The sequence below is a fragment of the Xiphias gladius genome, chromosome 22 (assembly GCF_016859285.1).
Source record: "Xiphias gladius isolate SHS-SW01 ecotype Sanya breed wild chromosome 22, ASM1685928v1, whole genome shotgun sequence".
Classification (NCBI taxonomy): Eukaryota; Metazoa; Chordata; class Actinopteri; order Istiophoriformes; family Xiphiidae; genus Xiphias; species Xiphias gladius.
The window spans coordinates 14,155,862-14,176,817 of record NC_053421.1 but is presented as its reverse complement, the minus strand read 5'-3'; the positions used below and the strand labels follow the sequence as shown (position 1 = coordinate 14,176,817).

Sequence of the window (20,956 nt, the reverse complement as noted above, 5' to 3'; positions counted from 1 at the left end):
ACCACTTTCTGCCAAAAGTTCCCAAATTAAAAGACAAAACATATTAAAATTTATTATGAATAAATCATAATAATAAATAATATTATAAATACAGGATTATAAATAATGCTGAAAATTACATCTTAATGATATAACTGGAAACATTAAAACCAAAAACTACCAATTAAAAAAAAACAACCCAATAATTTACATAATTATTCTCATTCAAATTATTATTATTATTATTATTGCTATTATCATTTGACCAGTCCGTCACCATCAGCAGATTGAAACGCTGGTGGAGTTTGTCCTGTAAGCAATGGCTGAGTCATTAACACAGTGAGAGCCAATGGAGCTCAAGGAAATTCCACACAATCTCACAAATGAAACATCCTACGATTATGAGCATATACACGGTCGATCAAGTCACCATAGTGAGCGGTTTCTGATTCTAGTGCAGTTTCAACAATTCCCCACAGTTGTAAGGATATAAAAGAAACAAAGGTGGAAATATAACCATATTTTGGCAAGACAGGAGCTCATCAAATACGTTAATGTTTGCAAATCATTGAAATATGAGTGTATAGCACATTGCGCCTGTTCGTTATTCTTTTTTTCTTTCTCTTTAATAATTAGTGTGTAGAGGTTTTTAAGTACTGTAATAGTGGGATTTTACATTGGGTGCATCCCTGTGAAGAGGATCCTACATCACTTGCCGCAGTAGCACCACCAGCTGGCTATTACTGGTTATCGGCTGGCTATTACCAAGAGTTTTTATTTTTGCCAGGACTTACCATACGCCTTATTTAGCCTTATCCAGTCAAGTCGTAGGGAGGATTTTCCCCCTCGATTTTTTTCTAGGAGGATGTCATTTGGTTTTTATCTATGAGACTTTGGTTACCAGTACCAAGCAGGGCGTCTTCCATAGCCCCGGTGTCCTCTCCTGCCTCAGGCTTAGGGGATGTTTTGGTGTCTTGAGAGGCTGTGAGGACTGGTCCTGCGTGGGAAGGCACAGCTGGGGGTCCAACGCTGAACCTGCTGGAAAACACATCAGCTACAATGGTTACGCATTTAATGTCATATATAATACTATAGCAGTCATGTGGGACGTTTTTACAGAACAAGTACTTTACTTTTAAAACTTTAAATACGTTTCGCTGGATTTTTAAATGCGGGACTTTCACTTGCAGCGGAGTATTTTTTATTTTATTGTACTGGCACTTAGGTAAATGGCTGTTGTGCGCCCCTCGGAATCCTAATTTGTTGTAATTGTAAGCTATACAAATAAAATTGACTCGACTAGTTCACGACATTGTAATTTACCTCTCTGTAATTTATCTCCAAATGTATTATAAACTTGGTTAAAATAGGGTAAGTATGCCGATTCGTATCAAAACTGCTGTGTAACCCGGTTTTGTTATAGTTTTAACAGAGTAGTACATGCGGAGGATTCGCTAAGAAAAATGAAATGAAATAAAATAATAATAAAAATAAAAAAACCACAATTCCCATGACCCCCCTGCGCGCTTTGTCAGGCCTGACGTCATGATGTCTGCAGCGCCTCTGTGTTGGCTTTGTGCGAAAACGACGCGAAAGATGTTTGGGTGGACAAGTCAGCCCAGGTAACCTTGTATCTGCGTCCTCAAACATTCAAACACACTTACGGGAGTGTGCGTAAACCGGCGGACGCAGCAAGTGAGTGGATATTTGGCAGCTCTGGCTCCGTAACAGCTTGGAAATGCTGACGATTTGCTCCCTGATTTGACCGCAAATCGGGCAATTTAGGCTAACTAGGCTACCATTACCTGTGTATCTTTGGTTATTTTGGAGGCATTGTTCGAGAAAATTATCAGCATGTTGAAAGCCCGACCCAGCAATCTAATGACAAAATTAAGTGTTGAATTTGAGTGATACCACAGGCACCAACGGCTGCCCTCCGTGTCCATCGGTCTTCTTTTGTAATACAAATGCTTTAAGCCCATTCATTCTCTGGTTTCCCAGCTGTCGCTACGTGGATAACAAAGATGCTGTTCACTGCTTTTAACTTGTGTAAAGGTGCCTTTCTCATAAAATAGTTAAGTTTCATGATACAAAAGAAATAGTGCGCTTTGTATGTCCAGTAAGTGAATATTGGTGCGGATATACCTGTGTAATTAACAGCCATATATGTTTCTGTATGTGAACTGCTATCATAGGAACATATGAACAAGTGCATTTGACAAGCCAAGAGGCAGGGAGCCATGCAGAGTCCTGTCCAGGCAAACAGTGGGCCAAACCCTGTGACCACAGCACACACAGAGCAACCAGTGGACACCGGGACTGCGGATCAGCCAGCACACAGTGAACCAGATGCACAAGAGAAGGAGACTGAATCTGCGGCTCCTGTTGAGCCTGAAAAAGTAATCACACAACAGGAAAAGCAGACAGGGATGCAAACAGCAGAAACACCTGCAACTGTGGCAGTCACACACGAAGTGGAGAAAGAGAGCGCTGTTCAGCCACTGAGTGAGCCCTCGGAAAACTCTGGGGGGATGGAGATAGACTCTGCTTCAAAGACAAGTGCCCCCACAGAATCTGATACAAATACGAATCCTCGGTGTGATGGAGAAAAGGCAAAAAAACAGGATAAGGGTCTGCGTGATGGTAGGAAATATGTTCCTTCCAAGAAGGCCATGATAGATCCTCTGAAAATGGACATGTCCAAACCACTGGTTATGCCTCTTACATGTGAGTATTTTACCTTGTACGTGTGTCCTTCTGTGTAAACCGGGATAGGACTGAGAGACCTTCTTTCAGTAGTATCTTAGTTACTGTGATTTATGTTGGTTAGTGGGATTTCTGCAGCAGCATGTTGATTGAGTTTACGTTTAATATACAATATTCAACTGTAAATAATATCTACAGTAATTACTGTAAATGTGCCTTTCCATTTCTTGAGGCGCCTTATTTACCCTCCCGGCCGGTTTTGACCTAAACGGATGAGAGCTATATTTTCTTTTTGCAAGCCTTTATAATCTCTATGAATACTTGTCTCTATCTTAACAATATGAATGTTGGCTACATGTTAGCTTTCTCCCCCTCTTGCCCTGTTTCTTTCTAGCATCTCAGCTCTCCCTGCAGTGCATCGAGTGCCACATAATCTTCAGTGATCACAAGAGCAAAGAGCGTCATCTGAAGTCGAGCCACCCAGCAGAGTATGAACAGTGCATACTGAGGAATGCCCTTTTCGCCTGTTATGTTTGTGACCGCCAGTTCACAAACTCGACAGAGCTCATGGCCCACCAGAAAGCCCACATAGAGAAGAAACCCTTCAAGTGTCCGATCTGTGGAATGGCCTTCAACAAGTCATCAGAGCTCACCGTTCATAAAAAAATTCATTTTGGCCAGGACGGTTATGCCTGCACTGACTGTGGCAAACCTTGCAAAACGTTGACATTGCTCAAGTATCACCGCCGCACACACACTGGAGAGAGGCCGTATCTTTGCAAGGAATGTGGAAAAAGGTTCACCACGTCCAAAGCTCTGCAGAAACATATTCTGTCACACTTGCCAGAGGGAGCTGCAGAGGATGAGGGAGACACCACAGCTAAAGTACAAATGAAGAAAAATGATGGTAAGAAAAATTTCCATGTTACGGATGCCGTATCATTTTAAACATTAAAATGGTAACATACTTTTTAGCTATGCTAGAAACATGGCTCTAGGGATGACAATGTTAGTTCACCAGTTTGGTCTAGACAGAAATATTTCCACAGCTATTTATGGATTTTAATCAAAATTTGTACAGGCAGTCATTATTTGCAAAGGATTAATTCTAATAACTTTTCCTCCAGCGTCACTAAGAGGTTCACATTTGTGGTCTTGAGGGAGAAATTTGGTACAGGCATTCATGTCCTCCTCAGGATTAATCTTAATCAGGTTGTTGATCTCTTAACTTGTAATGGTGACCCATCATATAGTCAGAATTTAAATTTGTCCAATACTTGGTTTGTGAGTAAAAACCATCAACCTCAGCTGGACTTGTTGAATTCAGGGATAGTAAGCAAATGTGAGGCTAAATTAACATGCTAAATTTAGACAGTGAACATGGTAAACATTATACCTGCTGACTAGCATCTATTTTAAAGCACCACTGTGCCAATGTATAGCCTCACAAAGCTACTGGCATGGCTATAGATTCAGTCTTAGTCCCATTTTCTGGTCCGATTATAGAATTAATAAATGATAGAAAACTGTCAGGTTGCTGGAAATATGTTGTGCTTTTCATGGTAAACCACAATACATCACAGCTTTTTTTTTTATTATCTTTAGGTGGTTCTTCAGTAAAGTATTCTTGTTCCATATGTAAGGCCACTTTCAAGAGTACCAAGACACGGCTACATCATATGAAAACTAAGCACCATTTGTTGCCTGCTACAGCCAGTGATGCCCACCAAGCTGGGCAGCAAGTGAAACAAAGTACACCCATCATAACTCCAATATCTATTTCCCAACCAGCACTACTACAGGTGGAGCCCAATGGACCTCTGCAAAAAGTGGATGCCAATATTGATACTGAGCAGATTCGAAGACTTATTGAATCTTTAGGAAATGTGCAGAAAGTGAACCAAGTTGTCATATTGGGACAGGTGCCACCTCATGCCCCACCACTGGAAGTGCAGCAGATATCACAGCTTGCAGAACCAGTGAATTTGAATCTCAGTCCACCGCAGATTGATTTTATAGGACTGAAACAGTCAGAATCTAAGTCAGTTGAATTGAACACTTCAAAACACCGATGTGATTTAATGGAGCAAACAATTATACTGGAACCCATTACGCCAGATGGACAGTTGGAAAACCCCTCTTTCTCAGAACTAGGTTCCCACATAGCTGGAGGTGAAAATATAGAGCTAACACTTATTCAGACTGAACAAACAGAGAGACCTGAGGGAGAGGTGATGCATCAGATCCTTCAACAGCCCGAGATTACTGCTATTCAATCTGACCCTGTGGATCAAATATTTTGTCAGAATGAGGTAGCTGACCTCAAACAAAACCTTGAGGAGACAGTCATATTAGAACTTACCCCTGCTTTGATACCAACTTTGGAGCTGGAACAATCCCAAACTGTGCCAGAAATTGAAATCCCGTCCTCCTCTATGGTACCAACAACTGAACTGGAGAAGACTCCTGATCGAACTCCAGATCAGACTCTAATAGATGAACAGGAGACCAGCATGTCAGTCCCACCACTTATGCCTACAGTTGAGTTGGAGCTGACACCTTTACAGACAGAGCCACAGGACTTTCCTTCTTGCCCTTTTGTTCCACGAGACACATTTACACAAACTCCAAGTGAATCTGAAATGAATCACAAAGAAGAGATTGTTTCACAGATGCAAACAGTAAGTCTAGATCAAGTCCACAATGTGACGGATGGAGCTGTACTAGAAGAGACACAAGAAAAGACTGAACAAGAGTCATCTGATCAAGAACCACTTGAAAAATCGGTAGTAGATCGCAAGGAGAGTCAGAAGCAGGTGGAGAACCTGTCTGAAGTAGAGGACATATCCGTTACAGAAAAGGTTCAATCTCAATTAAAGACCCAGCAGGTGACACAGTTCTCAGAGTTACCTGTAAATGTAATTTCAGCTCAAGAACTAGTGAAGGTGCGGAAAAGAAAGCCAGCCAGGGCGTTTATCTTTCAAGGATATATGCAAGAACTGGTCGGATCCATACATAAGGATGTCTTACAAATTGATGCCAAACCTGCCAAACGCCAAAGAACAAAAAAGTCTCATCTTGTTGTTAAATTTGGTCCACAAAGCAAAGAGAAGAAAAACAAGAAACAGAGGAAGCCATCACAGCAGCATCAGCCAATGCAGGAAGAAGAGATAAGAGAAAATATCTCAGAGAAAAAAGCAGCATCACAGAAGAAGGGAAGAAAGGGAAAAAAAGACAGGAAAGTGGAGCATATGGTATCTACAGCTGAAATAAAATCATCTTCAACAACCCAAGACCCACAGGATCAACAAATCAAAGAGGATACAAGAAAAAATAAAATGAAAAAGCAAAAAGAAGAAGCCGAGGAGGGTGTGACACACATAAGTGAACACAAAACTGTAGCTTTACCTGTCTTTAAAAAGAAAAAACAAGCAAAAATAATGCGGAAAGATCAGCCCAAGAATGCAAAGGATGGGAATAGAAAGAAAAATCTGGCAAAACAGGAAAAAGTCAATAAAAAAACAAGCATTGCTTCAGCAGACATATCTGGCCCAAACATAATGCAAGACTCTCTTCTTCTACTGAAAGGTCATAAACAGCCCCAACTGAAAGTTTACAAGCTAGACCCATTAAAGGCATCAGGCCAGACACAGGAGGCTTCACCACAAGAGTCCCAAACAATGCCCCAACAGAGTAAAGACAGCAAACACCCGACAAGTGAGTCTACAAATAATCTCACAGCAGAAAGTAAGAGAAAAGGAGGAAGACCCAAAAAGAACCAGAAAGCTCTTTCCTTGTTGTCCTCACTACACGTTTCCCGTCAACCAGCTGAGACACTACCCACCAGGCCAAAGACCACCAGGAAACGTAAAGCCTCCTCGAAAGTAGAGACTGAAGGAGTGATAACTTCTTCTCATTCCAGACGTGCCTTAGAGTGTAAGGACTGTGGGGAGAGATTTAGTGAAGTCTCCTCCCTTCAGAAGCACAAAGCAACGGTGCATATCGTAGAGAGTCCCGGTCTCACTTACACCAATGGGAACATCTTTGAAGGGGTCTCCACGTTGGATCTTTACCAGCTTCCAAAACCGCATGATAAGGTTGTTAGGGTGATGAATGCTGTTGCAGACTGGGACACTGAGCCTGAAATGGGAGAGATGGCATTAGAAGAAAGAGAGCGAACGGTCTCTTTTCCAGCTTTGATTCCATCCCCATCTTTACCTATTCCTCCAGATGTTGAAGTGAGTGCCTATGAAGATAAGCATGGAAGTAAGACAGGAGCAGATGATCAGTCTCATACCTCTCCAGAATTTCACTCATCATCTGATCAACTGAAAAAAGGTGAGATCTTTCCAAATTTCACATCTGAATCCGCTTTAACTACCTTTACTCAGACAAAGAGTTTGGTGACAGGAGAGCCTTCAGTTTCAGACAAAGCCAAGCTGCAAAAAGGTACCCCAAAGCATCCAAGCTCAGAATCTGAAGTCCAGGCCACCACAGATGAAGACATCAAGGAAGATTTACTTCTTGATGTAGATTTAGTTACTGTTGGGGAGCAGAATGAAAGAGATGATAAAACTTCTCCTCAAGAAAGTGTTCCACAAAATGAATCAAAGGGAACTCATAATTCTGAGGGTGAAAGCACTGAAACACTTGTAGCACCTGTGCAAGTTGATGAAACAACTGAAAAAAGTCTAACTTCACAGACTGTGTCTTGCTCGACGCATCAAGTAGAGATCAAGGAAGAAGAGGAAGAAATGGTAGTCCAGAGAAGAAAAGGAGGAGGGAAAGGAGCTGTAATGAGGGATGCTACAAGGGGTAGGAGACGAGGAACAGGGCGTTTAAAAAGGGGCATGATATCTAAGACAGTTTTAAGTGGAGATGCTGTCAGAGGAACAGAATCAGAGAGAGAACAAGATGAATGTCAGGTAGTTTATGAAAAACATCCTGTCACCTCTGATTCAGACATTCATCATGAAGCTAAGACTGGCACAAAGACTTCACAGCCAGAGAACAATCCTGAATTTCAGGCCAACAAAGCTACTGCTCCTGCTGCATGTTTGCCTTCTGTACCCTCTACATTAGAGGAATCTTCTGAAGAGCAAGTTGTGTTTGAGCTGGAGTCGGTTACCACTAGTGTTGAGGTTGTAATGAATGAAGGAGGGCTGCAGGGGGGAGAGGAACACAACAGGGAGATTGACCAGTCTCCAGGCATCATACTGGAGAAGTTCCTCACCTGTAGACAGAGAGAGACTGCTGACAAAGAGCCGCACCTGATGATCGCGAGGAGCAATCAAAGACAGGTGAGATACTAATTGTACCAACAAATACCATATATTAACAATGAATAACGAATTCAACATTACAATCGTACAAAATTTGTTTTCTTTTCAGGGTTTGGAAAGCACTGCAGAGAATATAGTACAAGTCCCAGAAGGCCAGGAGATCAAGGTCGAAGAGAATATCTCAGATCCACCACTGGCTGTAACCACCTGTCAAAATAGACAGAGTGCAAGTATGCAGCCACAGCACCACCGTGATATAAGGACTGTTCTGGTGAAAGAGGAGAGCAGCCTCATGCTGAATGAGGCTCAGGCCTCATTGGGCAGCAGACACATCAGATGGAATTTAGAGCCAGTGAACAATGAAAACACTGCCACTCCATGTAAGTATTAGTGCATACTGTAGCAACATTTTAAAGCAATAGGTCAGCATTTTAGGAAATCCGATTATTTGCAAGTACCAGGGCTGGGTTGATAAATCTTCAAATGTTTACAGAACATAACTTCCTCTAAAACTATAAATTGTTGTTTAGTCATTACATAGCAGTTTATATAAAGTTTGAACAAACGTAATTCATCATGGTTGGTTTCTGGCTTTATATATAACTTATAAGACATAAGAGCGGTACCAACATTCACAACTCTCAGAAAGAAATCGAAAAAGCATATTTGCCAAAATGTAGAACTATTCCTATAATCCACTCTAGATAAGTTAATATATACAATCAATAGAATAGTGTAATTTAATACTTCTTTTACGTGGTATAGATGATTTTCCAGACGACAGGTGATGAATGAATAAGCCAATGTTTTGACATGTTCACTGTGTGCTGCCTTTCAGGGCTTTATCTTTTCAGAGCAGACTGAATCATGTTTTTGGTGTTTTCAGTAATGGAAAGTGGGGAGACAACACATGACTGTCTCGTCGCCCCGGAGTTCAACACCAACCAGTGTATCTTCTACCCAGTGAAGGAGGAGGAGAGGGAGGTTCTACTGGGAGCCACTCAGACCAGCAGAGGGAGTTTAACCCCAAAGGGATCCGGTACTGCCCATCAGACAGAGCATCAAACTGCAGATAGTACTTTACGTGAGTTTTTGTGTTTTCTAGTTATACTCTCAGTAAACCAAAGAGTATTGAAGACCTCATTTTAATGTTGAACATGTTAACAACAGATGAAGGGGGCTATGCCACACAAGACTATCAGGAAATCGGAGTGAGAGGTCTATTGTCAGAACCAGGGGTCAGTGACTTCGCAGATGGACAAGGTTTGTGTTCTCTTTTAAAATGACCAACTGTGGTAACTACTTTATTAATGGCCTTCACCTATTTATTTCAATTCTTGAACATAGATGTCTCTATAAAATACCTTATCTTTCAGCTGAGGCAGAATCTGAGTGGTCTCATCCTCCAGACCTCCGGGACTTTCTCCTTCGTAGTTCTGATGAAGAGGACATGGGTGGTTTTGAGCTGTCTAATCCTCACCTAGACTCAGAATCAGAAGTACTGGCCTGTTTCTACAAAAACCAACCCAACGGCACACTACAGCCAGATCAAACATCACAAAAGTAGAGTAGAAATTCATTTTTCCAGTCTACAAGCCTTCACAGAAAGCTGCTAAAACATGTAAAAACAAATGTATCAGTTCAATAATAAAGTAAAACTGGGCTGAAATAATATTTTGTTATACCTTAAATATTCTTAAATGGGACAATTAAAGGTTTTAAGGGAGATTAATATGTTTTAAAAAAACAAACAAACAAAAAACATGGTACTCATGTAATCGTTCGGAACATGGTAATTGTTTTGCTCTTGTATTGGGTGCTCACTTTTTTTTCTTTTTCTTCCTTAGTTTGCTAACTTCAAGGAGCAAGCTCCAAACATCAAGAGATGAAAATGGGACCAGAGAGCCCATTGATTACTTCTCCAAGTATTTTGGTTGGGATACCTGGGTTGAAATTGCCACTTGCACAAATAAACTATCCAGTATGTCTAACCCCACTACCGCCAGAGAGGTCGCACAGTTTGTTGGGATCCACATTGCAATGGGAACTTTGAAGGTTTGTCCTCCTGTTTGATCGATTTCTTAAATTATTACTTGGCTCTGTTAATTAGATGCAAGACCACCAAAAGTTTAAATTTATTTGGTCTCTTTTTACTTTTCAGTTTCCCAGTCCAAGGCTCTACTGGGAGGACTTGACTAAGGTACCCTTAATTGCTGAAGCCATGCCACTTTCACGTTTCCTTGAGCTATCTTGCATGTTGAAGCTAGCTTCTCCATCAAAAGATCCAGTCAACAGTAGTGTTCGGGAAGGAAGGCATGGTGGTGACTTTCGAAATGGACAGCAAGGTGAAACTCTGCCAAGCAGACAATGTGTAATTTCTCAGCATAGTGACGGGCAATGCCATGGTGACCAACAAAATTATTTGAATAGTTCAAAAATGCAAACTGATCCCCTGTGGAAGGTTGAGCCATTACTGTGCCATTTCAAAGCAGGGTGCCAGTCACTGACAAGAGAGGGTGATTATGCAATTGACCAATATCCACTTTCTTTGACTGGAAAGATGCACAATAGCAAACTGTCTCTTCACTGTACTACATTGATTGGATTTGGCGGTTTACTCTTACATGTGGATCTTAAATTGGATCTCTCAGATAAAGAAGGTGCTGTGGAAAAAATGGTCCCAAAAGGTAGTATGGTGTTTCTTTGCAAACAGGAGCTCTCCACCCCTGCAATGCTAGAACGCCTACTAGTTGCTGGGGTTCATGGTGCAGGCAGGGTGGGAGGAGCACGAGGACAGATCGGGGATGAGTTTGTGAGCTCAGATGGGAAGCTGATGTTACGCAGATCACATTGTGGCTTCATACTTTCTACTGCGGGAAATGGCCAAAGGAACATGTTTTCTCTCATTGACAACTTTGAGAAGGCCCAGATGTCGGCTCGTCTCAACAGAGATTTGCGAAATCTTTACCCTATTCCCGTCACTGCCGCAGCCTCAACCTGCTGGCCTCAAGCGGTGCTCTGGTACCTAACAGATCTGGCTTTGGTCAACTCCTGGCTCCTGTACCGACAGGATCACTGGGCAGCGTCAGCGCCTTTGACTTTCATGGCCTTTAGACTGGAAGTGTCCAAAGCTTTGATCTTCTCCAGTGGCACTGATACCCAGGACTCAGTTCCCCCTCAACCCCCCACAGAGAAGGCACATACAACAAATGAAACCCCCAATCCTAGCCTGGTTGAGGAAAGTCCTCTGCCAGATGCAGCCACGCGGTACGATGGTTCAGGCCACTGGCCAGAGCAGCTTGGGGAGGGAGAAGGGGGCAGGTGTCGTTTTGGGGACTGTCAGAGAACATCTCGAGTGCTATGCCTTAAGTGCTGTGTCTTTCTTTGTATCTCACGCAACCACAACTGTTTTTTAAATTTCCATAATCAAGGGAGTTTGGGAAAAGAATAGTCTTTACCTTTTATTTTTAACATCTTACTTTCTGATCTAGAATGTAACTGTGCTTTTTGTGTATGTAAACCCAGCTAATCAAAAACAATGTTAATATCTCCTCTGTCCTTACAACTTTTCCATGATGCCGTTCACTGGCAGTGTCATTCTTTTTAGGATTATTGTGCTGTATTTTTAAAAAAAAAAAATGCTTTGTGATGTGGCTTCTTATGTCATTGAGCAAGTGTAAAAATTAATTTGCCTTCAGAAGGAAATGTAAAAAAAAATAGCCATACACTTTTTTCTGCAAAAGAAGACATTGAAATTGCAGTTACAGTGATATTTTTTAATATTTATTCTAACCTGACCTAATTTACATTCCATGATGAGCTTGTTTTTGTCTCTATGAATTTAAAAACTATTTATTTGAATTTCAGAAAACAATAAAAAAAAAAAAACGGATTAAAAAATACGTGCACTTTTGACTTTGTTTTTGTTTGTTTTGTGAAAACTGCTGACAGATGTTTGCACGATACACCTTTTGACTTTGAGTTGCTATTAATATTATCGACTGGAGTGCACACTAGAAGGGCCCTGAAACTGAAGCAGTTTTCAGCCATTATTACTTTTATTATTTACAGTAGGGTTGGGCTGATGGAGCCCCAGAATATTGATACTACTGATACAAAGTCTTTATTGAGTTGCAAAGAAAAGTGTCAATAGGACTGATACAAAAAAAACAAAACAAAAGATCCACATAATAAACATTTATTACCATTAAAAACTGTCTTGCATGTGATCAAGTAATTAACAGGAAATAGTAAAAAGAAATGCCTCATGTTGGCAAATAATTTGGTGGTAATTAAAATATATTCAGATGTAGGCTTTTTATAATGCATTCCCCTCATTAATCATGACATATTTCTATCCCTTACATGATAGTGCATCAGCTGCTTTTAAAAAGAAAAAGGATCAGAATTGGTATGATATCACTTATCCTATCCCTGGTATTACTTGGTATTGAAATTTTATGGTATCACCCAAACAAACCTGTGCTTTTCCTACCGTGACGTCCCAAAAGGAAAATGCAGTTTCACTAGGACCTTGCTCTCCAGTATGTACTGATACTGAGTAGAGAAAATCAGCTGTAAAAGACTGTGAACTGAATATTCTAATGCACAGAGGTACGTTCTGTCACAGAGTTATGGTCTAACAAACAACATTGTAGAAACGAATGGTTGTCTAGATGGTGTGAAAAGGGCATACATGTTAGAAATGGACTTCAAAACGTTGAGACAGGTGAGAAGTTGATATGCAGTTTACACTGTTGATCATACTACCGAATGACCTCGACCTGTGCGTATGTGAAAATGCGAGCGATGATTTAATTTAAAGGGGATGCATGGCCCTGTATGTGAGAGGGAGATAAACAAAACTCTCACAGTAGGGTCAATGAAAATTGCAGCGAGCACTTTGCACAAAGTTGTTTTGAGTCACGTGGCAACGATCAATCATAGAATCGGACTCAATAGAAAACGAGGTCCGTCCAATCCATGCTCATAAATGTCCCGTTGAGCTGTTGTGTGTCGCAGCCGATTTAATGAGTTAGTACGGTGTGTTAACATTTTGAAAGCAGAATGTGTTATGATCATGCTAGTTTATACTGCAGGACAGCTGAAGTCGTGTGCTTCGTTTCCATGAAAGGTTTGTGTTTCTTCCGCTCTCTAGTGCTGCTCAGTATCAGCCACGGACCAACTCGGCAGATCTATATCCGTGGTTTTGAAATTTGTGTCTAAACATGAATCAATAACAACATAGTACCGAAGGGTCTCCGGCAGCCATCTTAGTTGTACCGACGGCTACCACAACACACGCCAGGAAGTATCCGATCCGATCTGTGCATTGTACTTCTGTAGGGTCAACTCTCTCAGTCAAACTACCTACAAAGAGCGGTTAGAGGTAACCCAAACGTCTACTCAGTTTTATATTTGTTATAAAAATAATTTGCTATATGTACAGGTATTAACGTACGTCATATTGATTCATGGCAGATGCATGCGGGCACCAAGCAACGAGTGGAAACTCGGCATGTGAGGAGGCACGAAAAGTCTGCAATCCGCTTTGAATGGCAGCCCGTGTTGTTAACGCTAACTAGCAAGCTAGCGTTAGCCCGCTCGATAGCCTGTATTTTTATGATTAGCGTTAGCTGCGTGCACAGGCATTAACCCAAACTACTTAACCCTTTCTGCAAACTGTTCCAGTTTACTAGCTAGACCCGTTAAGGTATTTTAATCAGCTGACCGAATGCCGGATGCTCGTAAACTTGCGTGAAGCTAGTTAGCTTAGCCAGGGGCCTTAAAGGCAGTAACGTACGTTAACGTTAGCCAGGATGAGCTGAAACTTGAGTGTTTCCCGTGGGGAAACTGGGCTAATTGTTAAAAGTGTGGCTGCGACAAACCATTGCTTTAGAGTTACCTCTGCCTAACTAGTACGGCAGATTATGTGTAAAATAATCTGTTGAACATAAGTGGCTGTTAACGTAATTACCGATATCTGTGGGCTTATAACAATTTTGTGTTCCCGCTGTTAAATCAAACTGCTGTCATTTCCACCTGATATGTAACCTTTCTGGCATTTTGTCTTTTGTTTCTGTCTCGTTCTCTTCTTAAATCCAGGGAAATTGTGTTGCGAGTGCCCGCTGAGACCACCCAGTAAACCCAGGATGGACTCGGAGATTTTGAACATAGAGGAAATAGTGATGGGACGGGGATTGCCAGATCCACCTCCTGAAGTTTCCCCTGAAAAACCAGCAGAACCATACAAACCAATCACTTTGAATGGACCTCCTGCACCTTCTGTTCAATCCTGTAAGTGTTACAGTGGTCACAACTTTTACTCAGTTTGCTGAGATGATTGAAAGATTAACCTTTCTCTATGTATGATCTCTTGTATGATCCACCTGTACACCTTCCAGACCAGCATGAAAATCTGCAGTGTTTCCAATGCTTCATCACGTTCTGCAGTGCCAAAGCCAAGGAAAGGCACATGAAGAAGAGCCACAGGGAAGAGTATAAGCAACAGCTTCAGCAGGTAAGCTTCCCAATATTAGTTCATCCAGTTAAAAAAATGCATTTCCACATCACTTTGGACCATCATCAATTCAATATTTATAAAAGCCCAATGCAGGTTGTTGTTTTTCACAGTACATTCAGAATATAGCAAGAAGAAAAACTGATTAAGTGAGCAGTATGTCCTAAAGTAATTCTTCATATTTCTGATTGATCGCACTGTGCACCATTCAAACTAAAACTGCCAAACAAGACGTATAGTGAATGGATTTGAACTGCAATTTTCTCATCCTCCCATAGCTGTCTGACAATGCAACAGCGTTTGGCTGCTTACCAAAATTTTTGTTCGGTTGGACGTCTGTAGACAGCTCACTTTCCCAGTCGCCACTAGTCAGCTGACTGAGTTACTGTAGTGAATCGATTTCTCCCTCACTCAATCCTCTCGTATAGCTGTAATTATTTTCTCTGACAGGTAACATTTTTCAGACTTCAGTCTTTTTGAGCTCATCATCTGTGACAGGCTTAATTATTGGCTGTTTGACAGAATTTCTCCCCGGTTTATTTTTGCACTAAAGATGTCGGGAGATGTTAAGAGCTTGTTTTTACTTGTCATGAATTTATTTCCTCTTTGGCAGCAGAACTTGTTACACCATCCTTCAGAAAGTCCTGTAGGTTAAACTGGACAAATGAAACACTTTTCTGTCGTAAAGAATGAAGGTGCAATTTTTCTAGTGTTGAAATATAGGATAACCCTCACTTTTTTATTACAAAGTTTCAGAAAAAATATTGTCTTTATAATAGGGCCAGAACGGTGTCCTTTCTCTCCAGAGCAGTAGAAAACTTTCAGCATAGGTTTTTTCCATTAATTTGCTTTAGGTGCTGCGTAAAAATGCTTAGGGGCTGCGCCTAAGTTGTACAGTAGTAAGGAAAATCTGATAGATATAGATATATATAGATTAGATATACATTAGATTTAGATTAGATATAAATGTAGATATATATATATAGATTAGATATAGATATATATAGAGAGAGAGATGTATACACACACACAGTGCATTCAGAAAGTTTTCAGATCCCTTAACTTTTTTCACATTTTTTTATGTTGCAGCCTAATGCTAAAATTGTTTGAATTAATTTTTCCCTCATCAATTTACACTCAATGCCCCATAATTACAAAGCAAAAACTGAAAGATCACATTGACATAAGTATTCAGACCCTTTGCTATGACATTTAAAATTCAGGTCAGGTGCCTCCCACTTCTTTTGATTGTCTTTGAGATGTTTCTAAACCTTGATTGTAGTCCACCTGTGGAAAATTCCATAGGTTGGACATGATTTGGAAAGGCACACAACTGTCTATATAAGGTCTCACAGCTGACAACACTGCCAGAGCAAAGAACAAGCCTTGAGGTCGAAGGAACTGCCTACTGAGCTCAGACAGGATTGTGTCAAAGCACTGATGTGGGGAATGCTACAAAAAAACTTCTCCTGCATTGAAGGTTCCCAAGGGCACAGTGGCCTCCATAATTATTCATTGGAAGAAGCTTGGAACAACCAGGACCCTTCCTTGGCCGCCCAGCCAAACTGAGCAATCGAGGGAGAAGAGTCTTGGTAAGAAAGGTGACCAAGAACCAAATGGCCACTCTCTGGCTGAGCTCCAAAGATTCTTTGTCGAGATTGGAGAAACTTCCAGAAGGACAAGTATCACTGCAGCACTCCACCGATCTGCGCTTTATGGCAGAGTGGCCAGACAGAAGCGTCTCCTCAGTGAAAGGTGCATGAAAGTTGTTTGGAGTTTGCAAAAAAGCACAAACAGGACTCTCAGACTATGAGAAACAAGATTCTCTGGTCTGATGAAACCAAGATTGAACTGTTCGCCCTCAGTTCTAAGTGTCATTTCTGGAGGAAACCAGGCAGTGCTCATCACTTGCCCAATACCATCCAAAAGAGAAGCATGGTGGTGGAAGCATCATGCTGTAGGGGTGTTTTCCAGCGGCAGGGACATGGAGATTGGTCAGGGTTGAGGGAAAGCTGAACGTACAAAGATATCCTTACTGAAAACCTTGTCCAGAGCACTCAAGACCTCAGACTGGGCTGAAGGTTCGCCTTCCAACAGGACGATGACCCTAAGCACACGGGCAAGACATTGCAGTAGAGTCTTAGGGACATGTGAATGTCCTTGAGTCATCAAGCCAAAGCCCTGACTTGAACCCAATCGACATCCCTGGAGAGATCTGAAAATGGCTGTCCACCAACGGTCCCCATCCAACCTGACAGTGCTTGAGAGGATCTGCAGAGAAGAATGGCAGAAAATCCCCAAACCCCAGTGTGCAAGGCTGGTCATGTCATGCCCAAGAAGATTTGAGGCTGTGATCACTGTCAAAGGTGCATCAACTAAGTACTGAGTAAAGGGTCTGAATACTTACATCAGTGTGATGTTTCAGTTTTTCCTTTTAATTAAATTTGCAATTTTCACTCTGTCATTATGGGGAAATGAGTGTAGACTGATGAGGGAAGAAATGAATTTGAACACTTTAGCATAAGGCTGCAACATAAAAAAATGTTAGAAAGTGAAGGGTTTTGAAAACTCTCTGAATGCACTCTACATAAATTCTCTTTTTAATTGGTGTTTATGAAAGGTTATCATAAGCACAATCTCTTTTCAACCCTGCATGCTTACAATGAGTTGTTTGATATTTGTTTAAGTCCCTGATCTTCTTTTTCTCCTCTTTTTAACTGTCTAACTGAGTACTTTAAAGTACAAAGAAGCAGGTTTTTTATGCTTTAGGTATCTATTATTTTCCAGTTATTTTCCCTATTTGCATTTGGGCTCTTTTTGTAAGTTAGTTTGTGAAAAAGAGATTGGTGTGTGTGTCTATATAGATATAGATATATATATATATATATATATATATATATATATAGATATAGATATATAGATATAGATATAGATATATATATATATATATATAGATATAGATATAATATAATATGTGTAGAGCTTGAATTTACTGGAGAATGCACACTGCATATACAGTATATACATTTTACTGATGTTACTGTGTTGTCAATAATTGAAGACAAACTCCTGCACATCACTTGTCCTTGGTGAACTAAGTGAATTTGATACACTTGTGTTTATCAATTTAAAAGTAGTTCTTGGTCTTGAATTGTTTTAACTTTGGCTCTTCTTTATTTTATTTCTTAACAGGGAAACACATTGTTCACATGCTATGTGTGTGACCGCACATTTCTGTCATCTGAGGAACTGACACAGCACCAGCCAACACACAGCAAGGATGACAAGCCCTTCAAATGTGTTCACTGCAAGGAGAGCTTTAAAACATTCTCTGAAGTGAGGATAATATTATCGTAGTTTGTTTTTTTTTGTTTTAGAAAATTTTTTGAAAATCCCTAGCATTATTAAAACTGAATAACACCGTAAATGCATAAGCCTAGGTGAATATTTGAAATTAGCTTTTCTTATACCAGTATATCTATGTTTTTAGCTTCAAATATTAAACACTTTCTAGCTTGTACTTAATGTTTCTGCTTGACTTTTTACTTCTAACCTCTGCAGCTCACAGCCCACAGAAGACAAGTGTGTCCAGAGAAACAGTTGGTATGTAAAGATTGCAATGAAACCTTCCGGAGTGCTGGACTTCTGCGTACTCATCGCCTGACCCAGCATCCCCGCCCAGATGTAGAAACTGCAGAACAGCCGGAGGACCCAATGAAAACCCATCGCTGTAAGAAGTGTGGTCAGGGCTTTGAAATAGAGTCAGAGCTGGTAGCTCACCAGGAGAAGTACCCTGAAGGTCAGCAATGCAACGGCAACGCTTCGTCCGTCAAGAAACGTGGACGGCCTTCCAAAGCTGAAGACCCGGCAGTTACTGAGAAAAAGGGAAAACGGAAAAAGAAGGATGAGGCAGAAGCATCTGAGGACGCAGTGAAGGCCAGCAGCACCTCAGAGTCAGCAGCAACCCCAGCAGAGGAAAAGGGAAAAGCAGGGGGAGCAAAGCGAGGCCGTCCTTCTAAAGCAGCAGCAAAACCAGAAGTGGAAGATAAGAAGAGTCCTGAGGACGACAGTCAAGCTCCAGGAAAGGAGAAGAAGCCTAAAGCAGATCCAGCTCCGCCCCGTCAGCACCCCTGTCCTGAATGTGACCTCGCATTCCCCGGCTTGATTCAGCTCCGTGCTCACAAGAAGGAGAAACACACCCCGCGGAAAGCACATCCCTGCGACGAATGTGAAGAGAGCTTTGCCCGTCCTGAGCAGCTGGATGCCCACATGTCTCGGGCTCACGCGGTTGGTCGCTTTGCCTGCCCAACCTGCGGGAAGAGCTTTGGCCGTGAGCGCACCTTGAAAGCTCACCAGAAAAGCCACCCGGAGGAAAAGCCTGAAAACCCAGGTGCAAAAAGATAATTTAGACATGGGGACATTGCGGCAAGTGTATGGTTTTTGAAGATTTTAGTCAGGAATTGTCCTCTTTTTTTCTTTTAACATTGCAGACTTGATGCTCCAGATCATGGTTTCAGAAGAGTTTGGAATGGTTTTGAGGATGACATTTTAGCAAATTGTGGATTTAAAGTTGAGTTTTGATTATGAGCTGATGAAATTATGGACAAACAGACACATCTTCTAAATTGACTAACCAAATGTTGTTAAATCCATCTGTTACACCCTTTGTCACAGAACATAGTTTATTTGTAAAAACAAACTGTTTTGATTAACCTTTTAAATGATTTGTTTGTTTTTTAAGAGTGAAATGCGTGTGGTGTGAATTTATTACTTGGTGTCTTGAGTTGTTCAACTTATTTTGTGGTTTAAAAAAATAGTTTTTTTTTTTTTTTTTTAACGTTTTTTGTTTTGTTTTTTTTGTTCTCATTTGCTTTTCAAAACCAATTGGGTAAGTACATATTTTGAAGCAAATTTAGATGCCTAGTAAAGATACTATGTTTGAATGTTTAGACAGTTTGTCAAAAGAAATGTGTCATGTACAGCTTCTGGTTCATATTGTGCATTTTTTTTACACTTAATATTTTGATTATGTTCCTTTCTAAATTAAGCCTCATTAAGGAAGAATTTTAAAATAACATAATAAAGTTCTGCTAAAATTTTATTTTGGCTAAGTGCTCCAGATTCAATGTGGAGTGTTTGGCTTGTGGGCAGAAATGATCCACTATAATCCTGATTTGTCTTACAGTAAAATTTTCTCCTTTATTTTTTCACTTATTAGAATAAAATTTCATGTCTTAGACATTTCTGAAATGGACCTCATGGCTTTTTAATGCCTTTGAGCCCCATAAAGAACTGTGCATAACGTGGTATTCACTGATTGGATTCTTTCTCTCCCATCTGCAATGTGTCTGGACACTGCAAAAAAATGTAATAAAACATGCTATCCCAAGGGAGGCTGCTGAAGAAATAACTTGCATTTTTGTGTTTGTTCTCACTAATAATGAGAATTATTTTCCTAGAATGGGGCACACACTGGACATTATATCAGCCTATAATGTAAGTGCCTCATTTGATTGTTTGATATTAAGATCACCCTTTTCTGCCTAGCGACAGCATGATTGAGAAAGGCTAGGGAAGAACTTTGATAGGTCTGCTGGTCATTTCAGTGACAACCTCTGATTTACTCATGTAACTCCATCTCCTCAGCTGAAACATTAGAACTGTTAAATATTCAACATTTTGTCCAGTTTCACTAATTTTGGTGTATCCTTCCTTTACAGTAGGGGACATGATGTTATTGTGAGTCTGTTCTGTAATAAATACTAATAAGTAAATACCTGTTTACTTCATGGTCCGTTGAAAAGGGGGATATTTTTTTAATGTGCACTTGAATGGAATAAAGCTGAAGAACCTTTTTAAAAAACCTTTCACCAATGATAATCCAAAATGAAATATTCCTACTGATTTAATGATCCATGAAATGTGTGTTTTTCAAGTAAATTTCTTGGATAAGATTTGATTTATATCTATTTAAACTTACTGCAATTGCCTGGTTGTGTTCATTTATATCAGACACTCGCAGTGGTGGAAAGTAACTTAATACATTTACTTAAGTACTGCAATTTCAAGTTACTTTCTGCTACTCTCTACTCTTACTTCTAGAATTCAGAATAAAATATTGTACTTTTTTCCTTTTACTATTTCAAAGCTATAGTTACTTTGCAGATAAATATTTTAATGTTCATACTGTACATATGATTAGCTTAGAAAATACGCATATCTATAAATTCAATAAGCAATATACAGTATAAACTAGTTAGAATTGGCACTACAGTGACAATAATAATAATAATGCAATAATATAAGAAAATGACAGTATAATACAATGAGTACTTAAACCTTTGATACTTTAAGTAGTTTTTGTTGATAATAGGATAATAGTAATAGTATAAAAGTGCCTGTCAGACTACATTATTACATTGTTTTTATTAATACATTACTTTTTACTGATGCAGTATTTTAATGTAAT

General features: G+C 40.3%; 2 protein-coding genes across 6 annotated transcripts; both read left to right on the top strand.

Moving 5' to 3' along the window:
* The first annotated feature begins 1,512 nt into the window (after nt 1-1,512).
* On the top strand, nt 1,513-11,782 carry LOC120784601. 3 transcript variants are annotated; one of them, XM_040118530.1, is made up of 10 exons: nt 1,513-1,601; nt 2,175-2,706; nt 3,080-3,592; nt 4,291-7,985; nt 8,077-8,347; nt 8,854-9,051; nt 9,138-9,230; nt 9,344-9,530; nt 9,815-10,022; nt 10,129-11,782. In XM_040118530.1, exons 2-10 carry the CDS (start codon nt 2,220-2,222, stop codon nt 11,416-11,418), a joined length of 6,942 nt encoding a protein of 2,313 aa, XP_039974464.1. In that variant the 5' UTR covers nt 1,513-1,601; nt 2,175-2,219; the 3' UTR covers nt 11,419-11,782. The 3 variants fall into 3 exon arrangements, with proteins under 3 accessions (XP_039974464.1, XP_039974465.1, XP_039974463.1); XM_040118531.1 differs by having other exon boundaries at nt 1,541-1,674; nt 4,477-7,985; XM_040118529.1 differs by having other exon boundaries at nt 1,541-1,674.
* A 1,051-nt stretch (nt 11,783-12,833) lies between these two features.
* On the top strand, nt 12,834-19,310 carry znf576.2 (zinc finger protein 576, tandem duplicate 2). Of its 3 annotated transcripts, none has more exons than XM_040116654.1 (5): nt 12,834-12,937; nt 14,073-14,264; nt 14,372-14,487; nt 17,680-17,823; nt 18,049-19,310. In XM_040116654.1, exons 1-5 carry the CDS (start codon nt 12,850-12,852, stop codon nt 18,889-18,891), a joined length of 1,383 nt encoding a protein of 460 aa, XP_039972588.1. In that variant the 5' UTR covers nt 12,834-12,849; the 3' UTR covers nt 18,892-19,310. The 3 variants fall into 3 exon arrangements, with proteins under 3 accessions (XP_039972588.1, XP_039972589.1, XP_039972590.1); XM_040116655.1 differs by lacking the exon at nt 12,834-12,937 and adding an exon at nt 12,959-13,101; XM_040116656.1 differs by lacking the exon at nt 12,834-12,937 and adding an exon at nt 13,229-13,356.
* The last annotated feature ends 1,646 nt before the right edge of the window (nt 19,311-20,956 follow it).

Coding starts and splice junctions, on each gene's coding strand:
- znf576.2 (XM_040116654.1), top strand. CDS start 12,850: ATGAAAATTGCAGCGAGCACTTTGCACAAAGTTGTTTTGAGTCACGTG. Junction 14,488..17,679: donor ATAAGCAACAGCTTCAGCAG/GTAAGCTTCCCA, acceptor ATTTCTTAACAG/GGAAACACATTGTTCACATG. Junction 17,824..18,048: donor GCTTTAAAACATTCTCTGAA/GTGAGGATAATA, acceptor TAACCTCTGCAG/CTCACAGCCCACAGAAGACA.
- LOC120784601 (XM_040118530.1), top strand. CDS start 2,220: ATGCAGAGTCCTGTCCAGGCAAACAGTGGGCCAAACCCTGTGACCACA. Junction 3,593..4,290: donor ACAAATGAAGAAAAATGATG/GTAAGAAAAATT, acceptor TATTATCTTTAG/GTGGTTCTTCAGTAAAGTAT. Junction 9,231..9,343: donor TGACTTCGCAGATGGACAAG/GTTTGTGTTCTC, acceptor CTTATCTTTCAG/CTGAGGCAGAATCTGAGTGG.